General features: G+C 41.7%; 1 protein-coding gene across 1 annotated transcript; it reads left to right on the forward strand.

Annotated features, from left to right (window-relative positions):
* The first annotated feature begins 14,193 nt into the window (after positions 1-14,193).
* Positions 14,194-19,923, forward strand: OTUD1 (OTU deubiquitinase 1). The gene has a single exon (XM_021533106.2). It carries the CDS (start codon positions 14,205-14,207, stop codon positions 15,474-15,476), a length of 1,272 nt encoding a protein of 423 aa, XP_021388781.2. The 5' UTR covers positions 14,194-14,204; the 3' UTR covers positions 15,477-19,923.
* The last annotated feature ends 592 nt before the right edge of the window (positions 19,924-20,515 follow it).

The raw sequence follows: 20,515 nt of genomic DNA on the forward strand, positions 1-20,515 counted from the left end.
ATTAAAACAATTTTATTAATGTTCAAATAAGAAACTTGAATCTGAGGATTTATGTATATTTCTCTCTTGCAGTGAGGGCTCATTGATTGCAACATGATTGCCAAGGAGTGTTACTGCTGGCATGGGGTGTGATTTGCTGCCCAACACTCACTGACCGTATTCTATCAAATAAATAAGTGGGAAAAGAATGGTAAATAAATTGTATACATAGGGAGTGTGCTACTTTTCTTGCCTATTAAAATATTTTTATAAAGTATTTTACCAGAAATAGCATAAGACAATTTAAGAATATTTTTCTAGATGTGGTTATTAATATGCTGAGGACATTGTAATTCTGTTCAATTGCATATTTTAAAAAGACACCTTATATATAGTTAATTTTGAAGCTATATTAGTACTCTTCTTTACCTTCATATTTCCAGTACTTCCATGGATTAGTTTTTGTTAAGTAAAATATTGCTTTAATCTGTACAAAAAAGGATATGTGAATGAAACCTGGTATCTAGTGAAAATTAACATGTAAGTGAAAAATAATTTTTTCTTTACCCATTTATGTAAAAAGTCAATGTCTGTAAGTGAATCATTTATGTGTTTACAAAGGTTTGGAGCCTGCTCTTCAACATTTTCTTCATATTGTGCTTGAGTAATGCTTTTGCAGATGAACAAATCTGGCTAGAGGGAGCAAATGAGCTAAAAATGAAAATCTTAGAATTTTTAATTTTTATATAGAAAGCAAGCTGGTCAAAAGAAAAGTATGGCTATTCCATTACTCTGTTCAATATGCCTATGACTAGATCTAATCACCAAAACACATTTCTATGCCCTACTGTTCACTTGGGCAGGGTCTCTACACCTGTCAGAGCTCACAGCTTCATATCCACACTTTGGACATCCCAGGCTACCAGCAGGAATGTCATCTGCACAGCAAAGACCAAAATTTAAGTGTCTGCCTAAGAACCTGGGGAGTAAGTTTCTGCCAGAGGCAATAAAGCAAATGTAACTAGACTCAGTTGCTCATGACCACATGGTTTAGTTTCAGAAGTGAGGTATAAACCACATTTCACATGGGGCTGATGGAAACCTGTCCCTTGCTGCAACCAGAGGCAGAGGCCAGCTCGAGTTATCTTCAGACATCTCCACTGAACAGAAAGACAGATCTGTACTGACTGTTTGGGAAGACCCACCCATGAGAAACCCTAAATGTATTTTTCTTCATCAGTGAGCTTATTCTCAACCCAAAACAACAAATTTGACTGTTAAATAAAGTATCAGGGAACCTTCTGTAAAGAAAATAAGAAATACTGCACTATAATGTTGTCTGATAAACATTAAAAATTACATGAAAAAACTGTAATTTGCTTTTGCAGAATAAATTATAAAAATGAGCCCAAATTAACATAAATTGCCAAATCAGTTGTATCAATGGCACCTTTTTAATGCTTGTTGTAAGGATTGGTCCATTCCGTCACTCCTGGGGATGATAAAACCTTAAAACTAACATTAAGAAAACTGTAACTCATGAAATGGAAGATTTGAATATTGAAACACATATCTCATTAGTCTCATGCAAGGAAAGCATGAGGAAAACAAATATAAATATAAATATATACATACTGGTGTGCAAAGTGTTCTCTATTAAACTAAAGACTCCCCCTCCAAACCTTCAGTATTGCATATTTAGAATATACTTGGACTCACTATTTGACAGGGAGAGAATATTTATGCAGGAAGAGTATTCAGCTTTCTCAAAAAATAACTAACTTAGGAACACTCAAGTATCTGCCAGATGGTAACTAGTCAGAATCTGAAAATGTGGCCCACACATATGTATTAATACATACATCAAAATGTAAGTTCAGTAAACTCACATTTAAAAACAAAGCTTGTTTATAAATCCTAATTCAACACCCTGAAAAGTGGTTTTTAATGAAAAGAATTGAAGTATCAGCATTTTAGCAAAGAACAGGTGAAGGGTTAAAGGAAATACATTCTGCTTGCCCCTGGTTCAGATGAGCAAAATACACTGGAGTCTTTTAGGGATTAGAGGTAGAATGAGATATTACTTCTGAAAATGGTACGAAGAGAATTTAGTTTTAGTCCATATCTCTGTATACCACTGAAAACTAAAAAGAAAAGCTCATTCTTTCTAGGAATTTTGTGTGCATAATTTTATAACCCTAGACAACTTTCTGTGAAATTTCTTACAGAGTAAAGAGACAGTTACAAACCCCTCATTTTGGAGGAACACATCTCCCTCTGCAGGTCTCTAGAGGCACCAGTCTTCCTGCAAAATTCCTAAGGCACTGAGGTTGAGAGACTGCACTGTGCCTCCTTGAGGACTGCACCCTCCCTCACAAGTCTGAGTTTTACATTTCAGAGACACGCTGCTTAGGATACACATAACTGCACAAGACAAGAGTAGGCTGTATTATTTGGATCTTCTTTCCAATTTGCTTTTGTATGTGATTTGCCAAAAGGCTGCACTATTTAATTTATTCTCCTTAGATGTTTGATATCAGCTAAGTCAAACTTGGAACTCACACTGGGCAAGTGTCAATGGAAATGCCGGGCCTGCATTTACTTCCATGCTTTTAGCTGCTACTCTTAAACTTTCAGAATGTTCACGTATCTTTTTTGTACCTAGTCTTGTTAACTTCTGTGTAATTTTCTCTGATTCAGCTAGTCAAACAACCCAGTCTCTAATTAAGGTATTAATACTTGCATATTAATCTATTTTGAAAACATGAATCTATATAATGTAGCTGAAATAGATATATGGAAACAGAAAAAAGTCAAAATAGATTCCTTAAGGGTTACACAATACAGCGATGACAGTGACAGAAGTATTTTTCATGGCATAAGAAAAAGTCTCTTATGATACTTTCTTAATTTATGTTGACTAAAGCTTGCATAGAAATAGGCAGCTCCTTTATTCTGGTATTTCTTTCATAAATGTTTATGTAGCATGATCAGTGCTGTAATACCCTATTTTTAAGTCACCTGAAATGCAAGGGATACAAAACACTTGCAGTATTAGAGTAATTGCATTATTGATCGATCTTCTGTTAGTAATGGAACTTCAGAGGCAGTGTCTGTATTTATTTTATAATTTCATTTGAATTACTTTAAGACAGACGGAGGTATTGTGTTTGCATGGCCGGGTTTTGGTAGCAGGGGGCTACAGGGGGGCTGCTGTGGAAACTGCCAGAGGCGTCCTCCTTGTCCCACGGAGCCGATTCCAGCCGGCTGCAGGACCGGCCCGGCGCTGGCCAAGGCCGAGCCCATCAGAAATTGTGGCAGCGCCTCTCTTACCTGGTAAGAGACTTAATAAGAAAAAAAGCTGTTGTGCAAATGTAGTTGTGAAAATGTAAATGATATTGTGAGACTATGTGCGAGCAACATCTCTGCAGGCAGCCAGGCCAGTGAGGAAGGAGGGCGTGAGGAGATTCCCCGCAGCCCAGGAGACACGGGGGGATGCAGAGCTCCACCTGCAGCCCGCGGAGCAGCCCCGCCGGAGCAGCGGGATGCCCGAGCGGAGGCTGTGACCAGAGCCAGGGAAAAGAAGGCCGGGCCCCGTTACCGTGTCACGGGAGAGGGCCCGGGAGCCGCCCCGGAGCAGCAGATCCCGGCTGGACGGCGCCGAGCGGGCCCGAGCCCGCAGAGCCCGGCCGGCAGCGCAGGAAGTGACGCGGCCTCAGGGCGGCGCTGCGCTGGGGCCGGGCCCCGCCGCTGCCCGCCCCGCCCGGCCCGGCTCGGCCCCGCCCGGCTCGGCCCCGCCCGGCCCGGCTCGGCCCGGCCCCGCCCGGCTCGGCCCGGCCCCGCCCGGCTCGGCCCCGCCCGGCCCGGCTCGGCCCGGCCCCGCCGCTGCCCGGCCCCGCCCGGCCCGGCCCCGCCGCTGCCGGCCCGGCCCCGCCCGGCCCGGCCCCGCCCGGCTCGGCCCCGCCCGGCCCGGCCCCGCCCGGCCCGGCCCCGCCCGGCTCGGCCCCGCCCGGCTCGGCCCCGCCCGGCCCGTCTCGGCCCGGCCCCACCGCTGCCCGGCCCCGCCCCGCCCTGCCCGGCCCGGCTCGGCCCCGCCCGGCCCGGCCCGGCCCCGCCCGGCCCGGCCCGGCCCCGCCCGGCTCGGCCCCGCCCGGCTCGGCCCCGCCGCTGCCCGGCCCGGCCCCGCCCGGCCCTTGGCCTCCGCCTGCCCGCGGCCCGGCTGCGAGCGGAGCCCCGCGCTGGTGCGCCCGCAAAGCCCCCGAGCGGAGAAAGCGAATGCGGCCCCGTCTCCCGGGAGGCAGAACCAGCTTCTCCTGTTTGCTGCCAGCCGCCTGTTGCTCCGCAAATACCCTCACTCCTTCTAGGTGTTCTCATTTGATAGCAGTAATCTCGTCCGTAGCCTCTTCCCCACCTTTAGCCAGCCTGCTTGCTGTTGGAACATCTTTCCAGCTGGATGAACAGATCCTTAATCCTAGTTAAAAGTGCTGTTAAATTGTAGGTATCAGTGTTAGATCCTCACTGGAGAGTTCACGCAGTGCAGGTAACCGAGGTGAAGAAACATTTCCCCCCCGTGACTTCCCCATGTTTCAGACAATACTCACAACGCAGTGACTCCGCTACACACGCACCGTCCTGAACGTCTCATCTCTGGCTACAAACAGGCTGGGAGACAGAGGTGGATGAAGTTTAGATGGATTTTTAAAGCTGCATAAGAATTAGGAGAAAATGTGGAAGAAATAGAGAGTGGTGGCTCTGAAGGAAGAAGAAGAAAAAAATCTGGGCAGTTTGTGGCTGCAGGCTAGAGGAAGGTGGTTCAAAGAAGAATAAAAGCCATTATGAATGGCCAGTTTCCTTTCATCACAATAAACAAACTTTGACATTCTAGTTTTTGTGTGGTTAGGAGACAATAGTATGATGGCCCAGAGTTAGGCATAATTTTCTCATAGTTTTCCTTTGATAGAAGTCAGTCAGAAAGTATGGACTAGGTGAAGAAACTATAAAGGTATTAATGTGAGTTTGAATGCACTGTTTGATCTATAGTGCTCTTTGACCTCAATAGCTATTAGCATCTGCATTAAAAATTTTTTTGAACTCAGATTACACCTGGAGAAATGTCAAATATTTAATATCAAATATCAACATAGCACAACTCTGTAAATATAGAAGCAAATAATTACTTATAGATAATGTAAGGAGTTTTAAACAGGATGATGTCTTCTAATGGAGTTGAATTTTGCTAGTTCAATGCCTATTCAATGTGACACATAATCTTTATGGCTCATAACTCACCATGATTAGATGAATAAAACCATTTCAAGTTCTGTGAGTCCATAGAAGTGCCAGGGATTCATATGCCTTTTAGAAAAAAATGTGCCTTTATTTTCAAGAATGAAAATAATTTAATTAATTGTACCTTTTCCACAAGCTCTGGGCATTATTTAATTTAATCTACAGAAGAAATATGGGAAGTGATACAAACTTCCAACATACAATTAAATAATGCTAGATTTTTTTTCTCTTCTTTGAGCTCAAGCTGAAAAAGGGATAAACAAGTGATCTCTATTATAATAGTAGGAAAAGGGAAATTTAAGAAGTTACATATAATGCAAGAGATAAATCATGAGTACATTGACAGATGTCACTTAAATGAATATAAATGGGAGATTTCATAATTAAGTCAGATGTGCTGAGTAATGGTTTAAATTGATACTTGTAACTCTTTTCTTCTCAGAGGTTTTCTTTGGTTAGAAAAATAAAGGTAATTGAGTGAATGGCATAATTTATTACTTAGCTTCAAAAGACCATTTGTAAAGCCTGTCTTTTAGGTCACATTTCAACACTAATAATGTAGGCAAGAGTGCATTTTGGTTTGGGAAAAAAATCTAATTAGCCATTTGAAACAGATCACAAATATATTAGGCAAAAACTGCCAAAGATTGCATCAAAGTTTTTATGACATATAGGAATCACATCGCAGATTAGGCAAACTTATTTATTTATCCCATATATTGCTTTGATACAAATGAAAGGAGCAACTTTTATCCATTAGAAGTTCTGATCAGAAGATTCACATGTATTTATGAACTGAAGAACTCAACACTTTGTTTAGGACATATTATGACTAATGCTGTTAGTTCTTTTCTTATTTTGGATTGCTGTTGATCCTAACTATTCTAACGAATGTTTTTATGTTAAGTAACTCAATGCTGCACACCCTAATTACCTACTGCACTCATAATAATCTTGTTTATTTAGAAATGTCTTTACTCCCTAGCCTGGGCAAGGACACCTACTGATTCTCTTAGATAATAATCAAAAACTGTTTGTTTATAATCTTCATTCTCCAAATTCCCTGAAAGTAATTTTATGATAATTTTAACCCAGTTAGAAGCTGCTGAAAATGGATTTGGAATGCTACTGATGCCAAATCTAAAAGAATAGTATTTATGGCGTAATAAACTACTGCTTTTAACCTTGCAAAATGAGTTTACTTCTAATCTTTGAAAATGAGATCCTACTTGCCTCTGGTTTGTGTCCCATCTCTCCAGAAGTGTTACTGTTTCACTGGCTGGGGATTCTGCTTTCTGTGCAAAGAACACTGTGGCACCACAAACCCAGGAAAAAAAAAAAAAAAAAAAAAAAAAAAAAGGCAAACCAGAAAACAGACATAAATGGAACAAAGAAGTAGAGTAAGATTTGATTGGTTTGATTGCACATGAAGATCAAAGTATTTACCAAGCTATAGTTATAATTAAGCTATATTGGTCCTCACATTCATAGGCCACCCTGGTTTCACCATGCTGCTGCAAGTATTTTGTTAGCAGCATCCTTTCATAAAACTATTTGCAGTTATGTCATATCTAAAGGCCAAGGCTGTGAGTCAGGACTAAATTTATTTGTTGCCAGTTCGTATCAATTTCTTTTTGGCCAGCATTACCTTTAACCAAAGGAGCTCTTCTTGCTCCCTAGTATTTAATCTGTGATGCATTTTTAAGGGTCCCTTGTCAACCTTAGGTAATACAACCTGTTAGGTAATGCAAGCCAAGAGCAGTTGTCTCCTCTTGTTAGACAGCCACCAGTGCCCTGATCATTCTAATTCCCTCTTGCTCTCCTTCCAGTCAACATCCTTAAGCAACAGTGAACACAAATGTATACCGCATTCCAGATTAAGTTTCACAAGTCATTTATTAAAGAAATATTTATTTTGTGTATGTACTCACTTGCTGTGTTCTAGGATCCTATTTGTCCTTTTGAAAGTTGCATCACATCAGAAACAACAGTGATTCTGCATGTGAATAGCATTTGTGGGTCTTCTGTCCTGATGGCTTCCCACAGCTGAGATTATGCTAATAACAGAAATACTGACCTGCCACCAGGTGGATACCCTTCCATTTTGCACAGTTGAATTTCAGATAGTCACATAAGCAATTCTGTCTCTAGTCTTCAGATGTTTCCCATATGACATTAAAAAAATCTTCTTTAAATGCTGCTCAGCTCTCAGTTTTTAAGTCATTAGCACAGCTAGTGCTGGTGTAATTACTGAAAATATTAAAGTCAGTCTTAAAATGGATCTTTGAAGTACTCTACTAGCAAGTTTCTTTCAGTGTAACAGTTTCTTTTAATAATTTTTAGATGTCTCTCCCCATCATCATCTTTTGTTCCTTGTTTTAATCCCTGTCTTCATTGGATTGGTAATGTCTTATACCATGCAGTATCAGAAAATTTATTTAGATATAGTATATCCTATAGTGAATTTATAGCAAATTCAGATAGTCATGCACAAACCCCTCTATGTCCAGGTCTGATATAGTAAGCTGACAGTATTTGGGATTCTGTCTCTGCATTACTAATTGAGTAATGCTTAATTTTCATAAAATTGTCCTTACCTATTAATCAGAACTTGAAGAATGTTTGTTTTCACATATGGATAATGTCACTTTAGTTCTTCTTTGCAACAATGTTAATGCTTCCATTACACTAGAATAAATACTGAAACTCTTAAATTGCTAAAATCATATTTTAAAATTTCTGTAGATATTCACCGGAATATTTCAGGCTAAATAAAGATTCCATTCCGATTTGAGTTGCCAGTATAAAACCCTTAACTGGAGAGCATCTGTCCCTGATTTCATCCAGTGAAAAATATTTCAGATTCAGGCTCATTGTTATAAATGCTTTTTTAAAATCAGCTCTTGTTATATTAGAACTTTTAAAATTCAGATCAGAAAAAATAATTCCGTATTGTACACCTAGGCATGGTTAAGTATGTTAAGGAAAGGTTTGGTTATTTATGCAGACTAGGACATCAGTCAGGATGAATTGATGTCATCCCTCCTCTCTAATGGCTCTACCTGTGTTATTTTTTCATGTTAAGACAGTGGAGTTAAATAGCTGTGATCCAACCTTGCCATAACAGTTAGCTCTGTGCTACATAAATGGAAACAGAGCAGGTTTTTAATTGTGATGAGGTAAGCTCTCTCCCTACATTTCATCAGGGATTTGACATGACTTGCTGAGCTGGTTATGTAGCATATAACCACAGCCCTTTCCCACAGGAAGGACTTGGCAGGGGAACAGCAAAGCTGGTAAATGTAATTGCCTGCTATTCCATGACTCTCAACGCATGAATGATGAAATGTTTTCTGTGACACTCGCTTCTAGCTGCACAATGATGATTCCTCCTTTTGCTGCTTGTTGATGGCAGAAAGGCAGGGGAAGATGTGCACTGCAAGGCTGTGGAGGATAGAGGGGATGACACTTCCCATGGAATCAGTCTGTTTCCAAACAGTCCTTTGGTTGTGAGGCCACACAGGTAGTGCTGGCTGCTTGCTACCTCACAGGAGCATTTTTTCACTTCAAGAGTAGGCAGTATTGCACCTTCTTTTCTACCACAGTTATTTTATGCTTCCAGTTTTTATCAAGATTAAGCTATTAATAATATTTCCTGTAATTGTGAGTGGTGAGTTCCTGCTTCTGGTATTTCTGAATTGCCCATTTCTCCTACCTCCTTCACAGTCCTGTGTCCTTGCCAGGACTGTGCTCTGCTCTCAGTCTTAGCCAAAGGATCTACTTTCCTCGACCCTAAATTGCCATTAACCAACATGAAAGGGAGAAAAGTTGACTGATTTCCTGTAACTGACAAAAAATTAGCCATTGTGAATACTTTTATATCTCATGAGGTTTATAAAAATAGAGAAGATAACATTTCTAAACATCATACACATTATAAAATTTGTTTATGTAAAATTATTACCACATTATTATTTTTTTTTTTCAGAAGAAACAGCATTGTTGATTCCCACCCCCTGTTTGTTTTCCTGGTTTCATCTTAAGGCCCTGTGCACAATGATCACTGCAAACTGCCATCTCAACTTCTGAGCAGAAATGTGAGGCTTGATCTGCGTCATCACTCACATTTAGAGACTCACTTATCAAGTGGGATGCCAACTGAGCCCTTGAGACATGAGCAAATGTCTATACTTATCACCAACAGCCCTTTTTCCACAAGCTCTTGCCACATGATGTCATAGCACTGGTTGCATCTCTAATGCCTGGTGCACCCATACAGTGAATAAAATTTTAATATATGCAGAAGCTGAACAACAAATTGTGAGGCAAAGATCTCTGAGACATAGCCCTTGTTTTAAGCAACATTTTCACACCTCAGTGTAAATTTGGATATAGTTTTCCTCCTTTTAATGTTAACATTTAGGGTGAAATACACTAGGTGCTTTAGTTAATACTAACACTTAGGCCATCACAAAGCAGGTGGCATCAGGAGTAGAAAAAAGACACTGGGAACGGGAAAGGGCAGAATTGGTTCTTTTGGCAGTTCTGTTGCCTTGTGACATCTTTATAGATTCACTGACCATACCCCAAAAATGTTACCTGTAAATGGTAATTTAATGAAAGAAATTATATGATGATATGATATGATATGATATGATATGATATGATATGATGATGTGGTGTGATATGATATGATTGATATGATGATATGATTGATATGATATGATATGATACGATATATATGATAATCTGGAGGCAACAGAGGATGAAATTGATGTTTTGTTCAGTATGTTCCTTCTAGTTGAAGTGTATAGGCATTTCTTCCCTGTATTGGAAGATTCTTGACATATTTTTCTATTTTCTAATAATTTACAAATTTTTTTCCTTGGTATACCACTTCAGATTATTAATATAAATTCAACATTTCATCTCCCAGCTACATACAAAAAGTTATTAATTCATGAAATACTTCAGTCAGAAATATATTTATCTGAAGGGCTGTTATGTCAGCACAAACAAAAACAAAACAAAAAAAAAATGGAAAGGCTAATTCAGTGTAATTCTCTACATAATTTTAACCAACTTCTTTCTTCACTAGCAAATGTTCCTGGTGATGTAATTAATTTGTTTCTTCTATGTCAATCATGTATCTACTACACATTAAAGTTAAAATTAGTTCTACTCTCATGCATTTCATTTTACGTCAGTGAATACCACTGTTGTTCCACAGCTGTTTTTGTGATTGTGGTTTGCCTTCTAAACAATCTAAACTATTCCTGGAATGTGCAGGGTAACCAGTGATAACAGTAATGTCAAGAGAAACTTTAACCACGGGAGATGTTTATACTTTATTACTGCAGAGATTGTTTTGAGATCTATTCTGTAAGAGCAAAGAACTTTACATTACCCTGTAATGAGTGAATCAGAAGCTCAGGAATATTACTCTGTGGAAAACAGTGAAGGGTATGTCCGTAGTGTGTTCTCCTCACTTTCCAAACACCTCTAGTGCTCGTGTGCCCATGACCTATGGGGAAAAGTGGACAGAAGTTGGAAATACAGGAGTTTTCTGGAAGTAACCGATACATGGGTTGTGTTTTAGCTGGGTCATATTAAAGGAAAATTTAGTTTTTTGTTGGAATTAACAGCAGTGCTACATGTAGCTGAAAGAAATGTTAAAGATCAATATTCTGGTAGTAAAAGGTACCAAAGTCAGAACCATGTGCCCCTGGCTTTTATAGAGACCTATTGCATTAAAGGCATTCAGATATTTTTTTGAAATTTCTATTTCACCAGAATTGTACTCATAGCACTTGATCATTCCCGGTCCTGCACCTGATGGTGGTGGATGTCCTTCCATGCAGGTGTTCAAGGCCAGGTTTTGAACAACCTGGTCTAGCAGAATGTGACCAGGAGCTAGATGATCTTTGAGATTCCTTCCAATCCAGGCCATTCTGTGATTACTCCCTGGTGTAGACCATGGTTTAGGATGTTATTGTTAAAACCTGTCAGATATCTAAGAAAATTACCTTTAGGAAGTGCTGATTCCTGGTAACTCCTAGTATGAGAGTTGAAAGCTAACCATGAGATGCTTGTGTGGCAGAGGCTCAATGGGATTTTTGTCACTGGTCATCCAGAGAGACTGGATTCCCCTCTGGCCAAGAATGTGTGACTAATTCTGGCTGCTCAGTTATGAAAAATGTTGATTGCATTACATTGTCAGTACTTAATAACAACACAGGTAAAACACACCAAGGTGAGCTTCTCTTTCCATTTACTTCACACAGGACATAATAAAGATATCAAAAGTAGTATACTATTAACATCAAGGCAGTGGTTACAATGTTTGTTTTTCTCTCTGTTACCTAGCAACAGATCTTGTTTGTATTTTAAGGTTATTAGTAAGCTTATTATGTGCATTTTAACTGAAAATTTAGGAAAGACATTATGTCTGCTTATAAGCAAAAATTGAAAAAAAGAAAATCTATCTGCTACCATTACAAAAACCTGCTGGCATATTTAGCATGTATTTCAGGATATTCTTTGGATTTCTATTCAGATAAACAAGTTTTCTTACCCAGAATCTTCTACATTAGAGCATCAGAATACTAGTACAAGGGTAATTTGGGCATAAAAAAAACTATTTCTCTCCTCAAATGAAGCACCACAAACTTCAAGTCATACCTCACTGTAACCAACAATCAGAATTAAGCAGCTGCCCACCCACTAATGTACCACTGTTCCAAATAACCTATGGTTTTGGAGAGGCAGAACAGTCATTAGCAGGAGTTTCTATATCCTAGAAGAAAGAAATTTGCAGTACTGAGCATTCAAAATGCAGCACTTGCTCCTGCTAGAAGTGCTCTTAGTCTGCTGCATCCATTTACTGTTCTGTAAGAGAAAGAGCTGCCTCTCCCTCCCCTCTCTCTGTTACCAGACTATTGAAGACTTTAAACCACCACCCTGTACTCAGCTCTGACATTTACTAGCAGACAGAACATTCACTAAACCAAACTACAGATAGCTTTTCTGAAAAAAAAAAAAAATGTAGCAAAAAACTGGCAGCATTGATATACATTTTACATCTTGATAAATGACCAAACACACAATGAAGAGCAACTGGCATGTTTTAAACCCACTTGGAAGGGGCAATTTCCAGTAGTTTTACATTAAATCTCCTATCAGTATATATATCAGCATATACATGTGAACTTGGAATATAGACATTGCCAAGTTTTGACTAAGAAATAAAACTAGACAAGAATCTTTCCTTTGCTCCAAGCCTCCATTTCAAGAAGGAAAGATTTCAATTTACTGCTATTTGGTCAATATATATTCCCCTCTAAGTAATGATTAGTCCAGAAATAAAGACTCACTGACTGGGCTCACAAACTATATTTAAAACAAAGTTCTGAACATTCTGAAATACAAGAGTCACCCTGTAATTTCAGAGCAGTTGTAATATCTTATCCCACTCTAACAGGCTGCCAGAAATGCTCCTGGATAAGGCCCATCACCATTTGTTCTAAAGATATCAACTTTTTGGCTGGCTCTGTCAGGTAACTGAGGACATTTGAACTTTGATTCATTATCAGATATACTTCTTACATTTCAGCTTTGAAGGCAAAAATTTTGGATATGTATTTAATCTGTAAAATTTTACAAAAAAGTTCTCAATATTGAATGCAATAAACTGCTGTGTCTTATCCATAACAAAAAAGATAAATATGAAAACATTTCCCATAAATATCCACATAACTTTGTATGAAGGATTTGAGCATTTTTTCTCCAATATGCAATTTAGCTGAGTGAGTCATAATATGTTTTCCATGTAAAGAGAATGAAATTCCATATTGTGTTACTGGTTGCCCTGGAATTAACTGCAGAGACCGAGGATAGGAAGTATATCCCTAAACATTGATACAAAATACAACCAAAGCTCCAAAGAAAATGATTTTGGATATTGCAGTATATTGCAACTGATCTTCTTATTCTGCCTTTTTAATTAATGGAATTAAATGGAACGAGGAAAAGAAACTTTTCAGAATATCCAAATAAAGGTTTTTTTTTTGTTGTTGTTTATTTGTTTTTAGAGTTGTACAATCTGTTTGGATTACTAAAACTTTCCTGAAGATACATGAGGCTGTGAGATGGAATCCAGAACTGTTTTTAAGTTATCACTTTGAACTTACATATGTCAATACCTTTTTTCCCATTTTGTTAGGAATGACTGTCTGTATTAGCATGTGATCATAGTGCAAACTGGTGTTTCTTGGTCAGCATGCCAGTCAGAACGCAGTCAAAATGGAGAGCGTACAGATGTCATCATTGTCCCTGGACAAAGGCTTTATGACTTTTTTTATACCGCAGCTAAGGCTAGAAGACATGGCTTAATTTTAAAGTGCTACTACCGGCGTTAATAAAACAATTATCAATGTTCTTGATGAGACCCATGTTCCAGAGCGTGTGTCTCCTGTTAACATGTGCCGGTTTATACCACGCACCTTTGCATGCATGTACTGCATTTCCCAGGGTGAGACTGCAGGTGGGCAAACAGCAGCCAGCGCCCAGAGCTGTCCCAGACGGAATGGATGCAATGACTTCTGTCCGTGCCCGCCCCGCAGAGCAGGAGCCGTGACACCGAGCACACGTAGGCCGGGGCAGGGCGGCGCTCGCTGACGTGCGGGCAGCCCCGCCTCCCTCCGCGCTCCCGCAGCTTCCAGAAGGGCCGGAGCCGCGGGGGGGCCGCGCCGGTGGCGCAGTCGGAATTGCTGCGGCCGCGGGGCCCGGCCGGGGCGGGGCGGGCGGTGATGCCCTTGTTTATTTTTACTCGGGCGGTTCATCCTCCTCGGCAGCCCCAGCGCGGCCCCCGCCGCCGCTCCCCGCCCCGGCTGCGACGGCGGCGCCGCCTATAAAGCGCCGCCCGCGGGGAGCCGAGGATGCAGCTCTACAGCTCCGTGATCACCCACTACCCGGCGGCCGCCACCGCAGCAGCCGCCGCGGCCTCGCCGAGCTCCGCCGCCGTCTTCAAGGTCTCCTTGTCGCCGGGACCCTCCGCCGCGGAGGCACCGAGCGCCGCCGACGCCGCGGGCCCGAACGCGGTCGCTGAGAGCTCCGGCAAGGAGAGCTTCGTTCCCGCGGGGGGCAGCAGCAGCGCCGCCGCCATGCCCGCCTTCTCGTCCTGCCTGGAGGTGATGCCGAGCGGCCCCGCGGCGGGGCCGGCCGGGCGGCCGGCGGGCGGCCCGCAGTTCAGCTCCTGCGCGCAGGTCACCGTCAGCCGCCGGCGGCCGCTGGAGCGGATCGTGCCCATCCGCATCGTGCAGCGCGCCGAGGCCGCCGCGGAGCTGGTGCCGGGCTCGCCGCGCAGCCGCGCCTGGCTGGAGGGCATCCTGGAGAGCGTGCGGCAGGCCGGGGGCGACGGCGAGGCGGCGGAGGAGCCCAGCAACCGCAGCCTGCGGCTCAGCGAGCACTGCCAGGCGCTGCAGGCGGCGGCCGCCGGCGCCCAGCCCGGGCTGGTTCCCGGCTGCGGCCCCGCGGAGCGGAGCGGCGGCCCCGCGCACGCCGAGCAGGAGGAGGCGGCGGGGCCCGACGTGCGGCGGGCGCCCGGCGGCAGAGCGGAGCGCAGCGAGAAGCTGGCGCTGTACCTGGCCGAGGTGGAGAAGCAGGACAAGTACCTGCGGCAGAAGGGCCGGTTCCGCTTCCACATCATCCCCGACGGGAACTGCCTGTACCGCGCCGTCTGCAAGGCGGTGTACGGGGACCAGCGGCTGCACGGCGAGCTCCGCGAGCAGACCGTGCACTACATCGCCGACCACCTGGACCACTTCAACCCCATCATCGAGGGCGACGTGGGAGAGTTCCTCATCGCCGCCGCGCAGGACGGGGCCTGGGCCGGCTACCCGGAGCTGCTGGCCATGGGGCAGATGCTGAACGTGAACATCCACCTGACCACGGGCGGCCGGCCCGAGAGCCCCACCGTTTCCACCATGGTTCACTACCTGGGGCCCGAGGACCCGACGCGGCCCAGTATCTGGCTGAGCTGGCTTAGCAATGGGCACTACGATGCTGTGCTGGACCGCGTGTGCCCCAACCCAGAGTACGAGGCGTGGTGCAGACAGACTCAGGTACAGCGCAGGCGGGACGAGGAGCTGGCCAAGTCCATGGCGGTGTCCTTGTCCAAGATGTACATTGAGCAGAATGCCTGCTCATGAGACCGCCTGGGCCGGGAGCTTCGCTGCAGGGACTGACAGAGAGGTGTGCTCGCTGTGATGGTGATGCCTTAATCCTTAATGAAGCAGCAGCACCCCAGACGGACAAAGACTGTAGGTTGCGGGGGGATAAATACAGACGTAGTTGTAATATTCTGTTGTAAAAACTTAGCCTCGGGTTATTTGCAAGCAGATTTCTCCGTGTATGTTTGTGTCTCCCCTCCCCACTGTCTGTTTTCTATGAGAATGTATTTTTTGCACACTATTTTTAAACTGTTACCTCCATCTTCTACATCTTGCATTAGTATCTGGCTTTCAGCTGTACAGCCAAAAACGTTTGTAAACAGTTTTTGTAAATAAGGCTTATGATGTAACAGCTATTTTTTGCTGTGTTTTTTACCCATAAACTTTATATTTTTACCAAATGAAGTTGATGTCAAACTGACCCCCCTAGTTGATGAAAATGTGTTTTTAAAAGTGCGGCAAAATGAGAACAGACTGCTTTTAGGAACAATTGCTTTCTCTGCCTGGAGCACAGAATAGGTCCTTTGAGCCAGTTGGAATGCAGCTACACGTGAACAGTGCAGGGAGCAATTGACTCTTCTGTTTTTAATTACTGTTTTGAGTAGACTGGCCTCTTGTTGCCTGGTTGGCTCACTCTCTGCTCCACTTACATTATTTATCTATAATAACAGAACATTAACTTGCAATAGAATGTTGTGACTAGATAATAGTCTCCTGCTTTGGCAGTAATTGCCGTGGCTGCACCTCAGTGTTTGTGTTCTTGTTTCTGGGGCTATGGTGTCTTTCGTATAAGCCCTGCTTCTTTTTTGGCACTGGTGTTTCACCAACAAGTCATTATCTGATCACAACATTTTATTCACGTGACTTTATTTTCTAATCAAGAAATCAGGAATGGTATTCTACATTATGGTTTAAAAGAAAAAAAATACTTAAATTGAGGTTTGTATGGTTTGCTGGGTCAAACATTTAAATGTCTCCAATCTGGATTCTGTCTCTTCTACTTTCTGATTAACTTGTTAGATATATTTATTAAGTAATGCAGTTTGTACTTTTTTATTTTGTAATATATTGTGATTTCGGAATTTATACTGTATTTGTATAATAGGAATATTCACAGCTAAAATGGAATGAATAAAGAATATAATTTTACTTGTGCTCTTCTTTTCTGCCCTGTGCATTCCTGGTGTGGGGAAGAATTGCGGGTGGGTTCACAGGATCTTTTATAGCTTCTCTGCCTTAGTCTCTCCTACTGAGAGGTGGGAAGAAGGGGTGTGGTACTTTACAGATGTAAACCACTGATAATTCTGGTGTCTGTTAATATGTGAAAGAAATGCAGGCATTTAAAGACAATTAAATATCTAATTATTTTCTTACTGCAAGAGATCTTAGTATATGTGTTTGCTAGTGAGAAACCATTTCCTATATTAATATGCCTTAGAAGGGGAATTCTCAGGCATAGTTTGTGAGCTCGTGGTGCCAGGGTTGGTGGTGAGCCAGCTCTGCTGGCCTGTGCACACGTGGGCTTGGACATTGGTCTTTGGGAACCTCCATTCTGCAGTTAGCCCCAAACTTGCTCGAGGTTTGTCCTGTCAGTAGTGATACCTTGGCACCCTCTTGTTACTCAAACACAGTAATGTTACAGGGAGGTACAGCTTTCTACTCCCCTTGCAAGATGGAAATGCCTTCCAGGTTGTTTAAACATGTTTAGAAAAGTGCACGTGTGTTTACAAATCAGTCCCTGATCTCAAAATGGTAAAACGTCTTCATCCTTAAACAACAGAAGGGTACTAAAGTTATGATTAAAAAGTAACTAAATAGCTGAAATGCATCAGTCTTAGTTGAGCACCTGTGATAGATCTGCGGGACTGATGTATATAATTATTACTGGTTTATGTGGTACAAAGAGTAGATTTAAATATTATGTTATTTTCAAAGCATTGGTAAATAGAATATTTTTATTTAATAGAGTATGTAAACAGTGGTGGAAAACCCCCAGTCTTTCTAGTCCACTGCTGCTTAACCCATGAATCTTCGGAAAGCTGAATTTTGAGGTGAGAGCATGGCAAAGATGCAGTCATGGATCTGTTCATAAGGAACAGAGGTAGTTTATAGGGAAAATGTCTATTCACATGACTAAAAATAAAGATATTAATACAGCATTACTAAACGTCAATGATGTGCTGACTAATTAAAAACATTTTATCCAGGCTGCTAAAGTTTTGGGTTGGATGTGATTAATTAATTCAAAGTTGTGACTATCCCAAACTTTAAAAAAAACCCACATGCATTTAAGTCTTCTAAAATGACTGTTTTTGGCTGTGTCATGAATTGTGATCACAAATTCTGTTTGTGTTTTGCAACACAAACCTCATAAATGCTCAGTAAGCTAAGCAAAAGGGATTGGTGCAGCATAATGTTCACTCTGTGCGATAAAAATGATACTAAAACATCACAAATAAACAAAGCAGTGTTAAAAACCAACTGTGTGGGACCTTGGGATGGGCTCCCACAGAGTTCCTCAGCAATCTATCTACTGCATGAGTCACGAGGGCATGCAGATAACTTTAAGGAATTTGAAAAACTAGGTTACTTGTTGAACTAGTTTGCAAATACATGGAGGGTGTATTGCTGAAGCGTGTAACAAGGCACTTGTTTTTGCAACTTGCATTATGTACTGTGTCTAAAAGGAAATTGGAAAAATGGCATTGCAGATGTTTTGGACACATTGAAAGTGTGTTTTCTTTAATAGCTGTGGTGTTTAAAGTTCAGCTAAGACACTAGGTTCAGATGCAAGCTAGTGGTGTATTGTTTGAACAGGAGTAGAGGCAGTTTCATGGACAAATTTTATGGAAGCAGTGATCCTAATGTGGACAGAGCTTTACAAAACTGCTTGTAACACTATTCTTACCCCCAGAAAAAGCAGAGGTAGATGCAAGTTTTCCTTTACTGCCCTGTATTCAACAATTCCAGTAACAAGGGAAGGACAGATATTGTCCTGGATCATAATTTCAGTGGCTCATTATTTTAACCTTGGCTAATTACTTACATAACCCAGCTAATCCTTAGGCCTGTCTGGGGACTTTGGTCAACAGACTTTTTATTATTGACAATAAGTCAGAAAAAGAGGTTGATTTTCAATATGCCACTTGCATGGTCCTATAAATCAGGTAGAAAATGCTTTAATTCTAAACTGAGCTAATGTGAACTTCAGTTGGTGGGAGCATAAGCTTTGTGATGTCTTTGCTTGTATGTTGTGACACAGTTGTGAATTAGTTGACATGTTGGATGCTGCATTTCAGGAGTTCCTTAGGTTGCCAAGACTATGACATTCTGTCACTAAATGTTCAAGGGATATGTTAAAATTGTTATGTGTGTTGAACGGACTTGGTTATATGAAGCAAGGAATCCCAAAATAAGGAGATGGGCAAGTAGGAAAGGGAAGATTTATGTAAGTATCACTGTTTTCCATTTCAGTCAAGGGCTTGCTCTTCAGAAAGTTAAGTGGATGACACTTTGTGCTTAGTAACTTTCTCAGGACACACAGAAGTTGTCTAATGCCAGCTACAGCAATTTATCTCTCCTGTTGTATTTGGCTGATACATTACATGTGTGCAAGATAAATATTTTACATTAATTCCACTTGTAAATAAAGGTGTGTTTCAGTATTTCTTATATATGTACATAGTCACCTGAATACAAGTATTTCTACTGTCTACTTTTGTTTTTATGATGTCAGAATTACTTGGTAGGATTTTTGAGGATAAAATTTCAATTTTGTTTTAGTGATTTGTCAGCGTGCTCGTGTATCGCTTCTGAATTCAAGCAGAAAATGATGGCATATCTCAAAACAGAGACAAGTACCTGGCAATAACTGTGTTTTGCTTATAATTTGCTTATAATATTTTATATTTATTCAACAGTTTATTGATATGTAGTTATAAGTGTTCCTAGAATGTTGGTGCAAAATGGTATAGAATGAAAAAAAATCCGGAGTCTTGTTGTTTAAAAGATTGTCTCATTTCAGAATTGCATGGTTGTGTGAAAATACACAGCATCCAGTGAGACAGTAACTGTTTGAAAGAACAGGTCTGCCAAATGCAATTGTGTAGTCATCAGAACTTTTTAAAGAAGCAAAAAATTTTAAACTTCGAATTTTTACTAACATACAGGCTGATTTGTAACATGTACATGTGTGTTTCGCTTGAAAAAGTGGCTTTGATATTTCCTGTTCAGTTTTCATTTATATTCTGTCTTTTTTATAACAAGTTTATACTATTAATGGATAAAAAGATACAGAAATGCAGTAATATCTTGTACTTCAGCCATTTTTTTTCTGGAGCTAGTATTTAAAATATGTTTATACAAGGAAACCCATACATAGTATTCAGACTGCAAATCAATGGAAATAAACCACTGTCACGTTCCAGGTTTCTGTGGCATGAGTGGTTATTACTCCCATATTCTCATAAATTTGTCCTAATTACTGAGTAAGATAGAGCTTCTCTGGAGAAAAGGTGAGTGTGCAATTGTAATAGCATGATGCATGTACACAGGGATGAACTCATCTTTCTTGTGTGATCTTAAATAATGACATTTGCTGCATTTTTAGTGTGCGTTTTTAAACCATTTTGCTTTTAATCCTTATTTTATTTCAATGAAGTTTTACTGGAAGTTGTAGGAAGCAAACGAATGAGTTCTTACAAGGCACGGTTGGTTAATAATGTTTGAACCTTCAGCACTGCAGCGCAGTTAAGCTGAGCACAGAGTGGCATCTGCAGGGAAGATGGCAATTGTAGGAGGCAAGTTGGAGCTGGGATCTGGCTGTGAAGGAGCCCAGGTCACCTTCTGTCCCTTCATCTCCCCTCCTCACCCCCATCCCCAGCAGCACATCCTGACTCTGGGCCGTTGGTCTGGTGGCAGCTCCAGGACCATTGCTGCTGCTCCCCGGGGCTCTTGTTACGGAGCTCCTGTACTGCCCAGCTTTTGGGGGCTGCAAATGAGGCAGGGATGCAACACTC

The sequence above is a fragment of the Lonchura striata genome, chromosome 1, assembly GCF_046129695.1.
Source record: "Lonchura striata isolate bLonStr1 chromosome 1, bLonStr1.mat, whole genome shotgun sequence".
Lineage (NCBI taxonomy): Eukaryota > Metazoa > Chordata > Aves > Passeriformes > Estrildidae > Lonchura > Lonchura striata.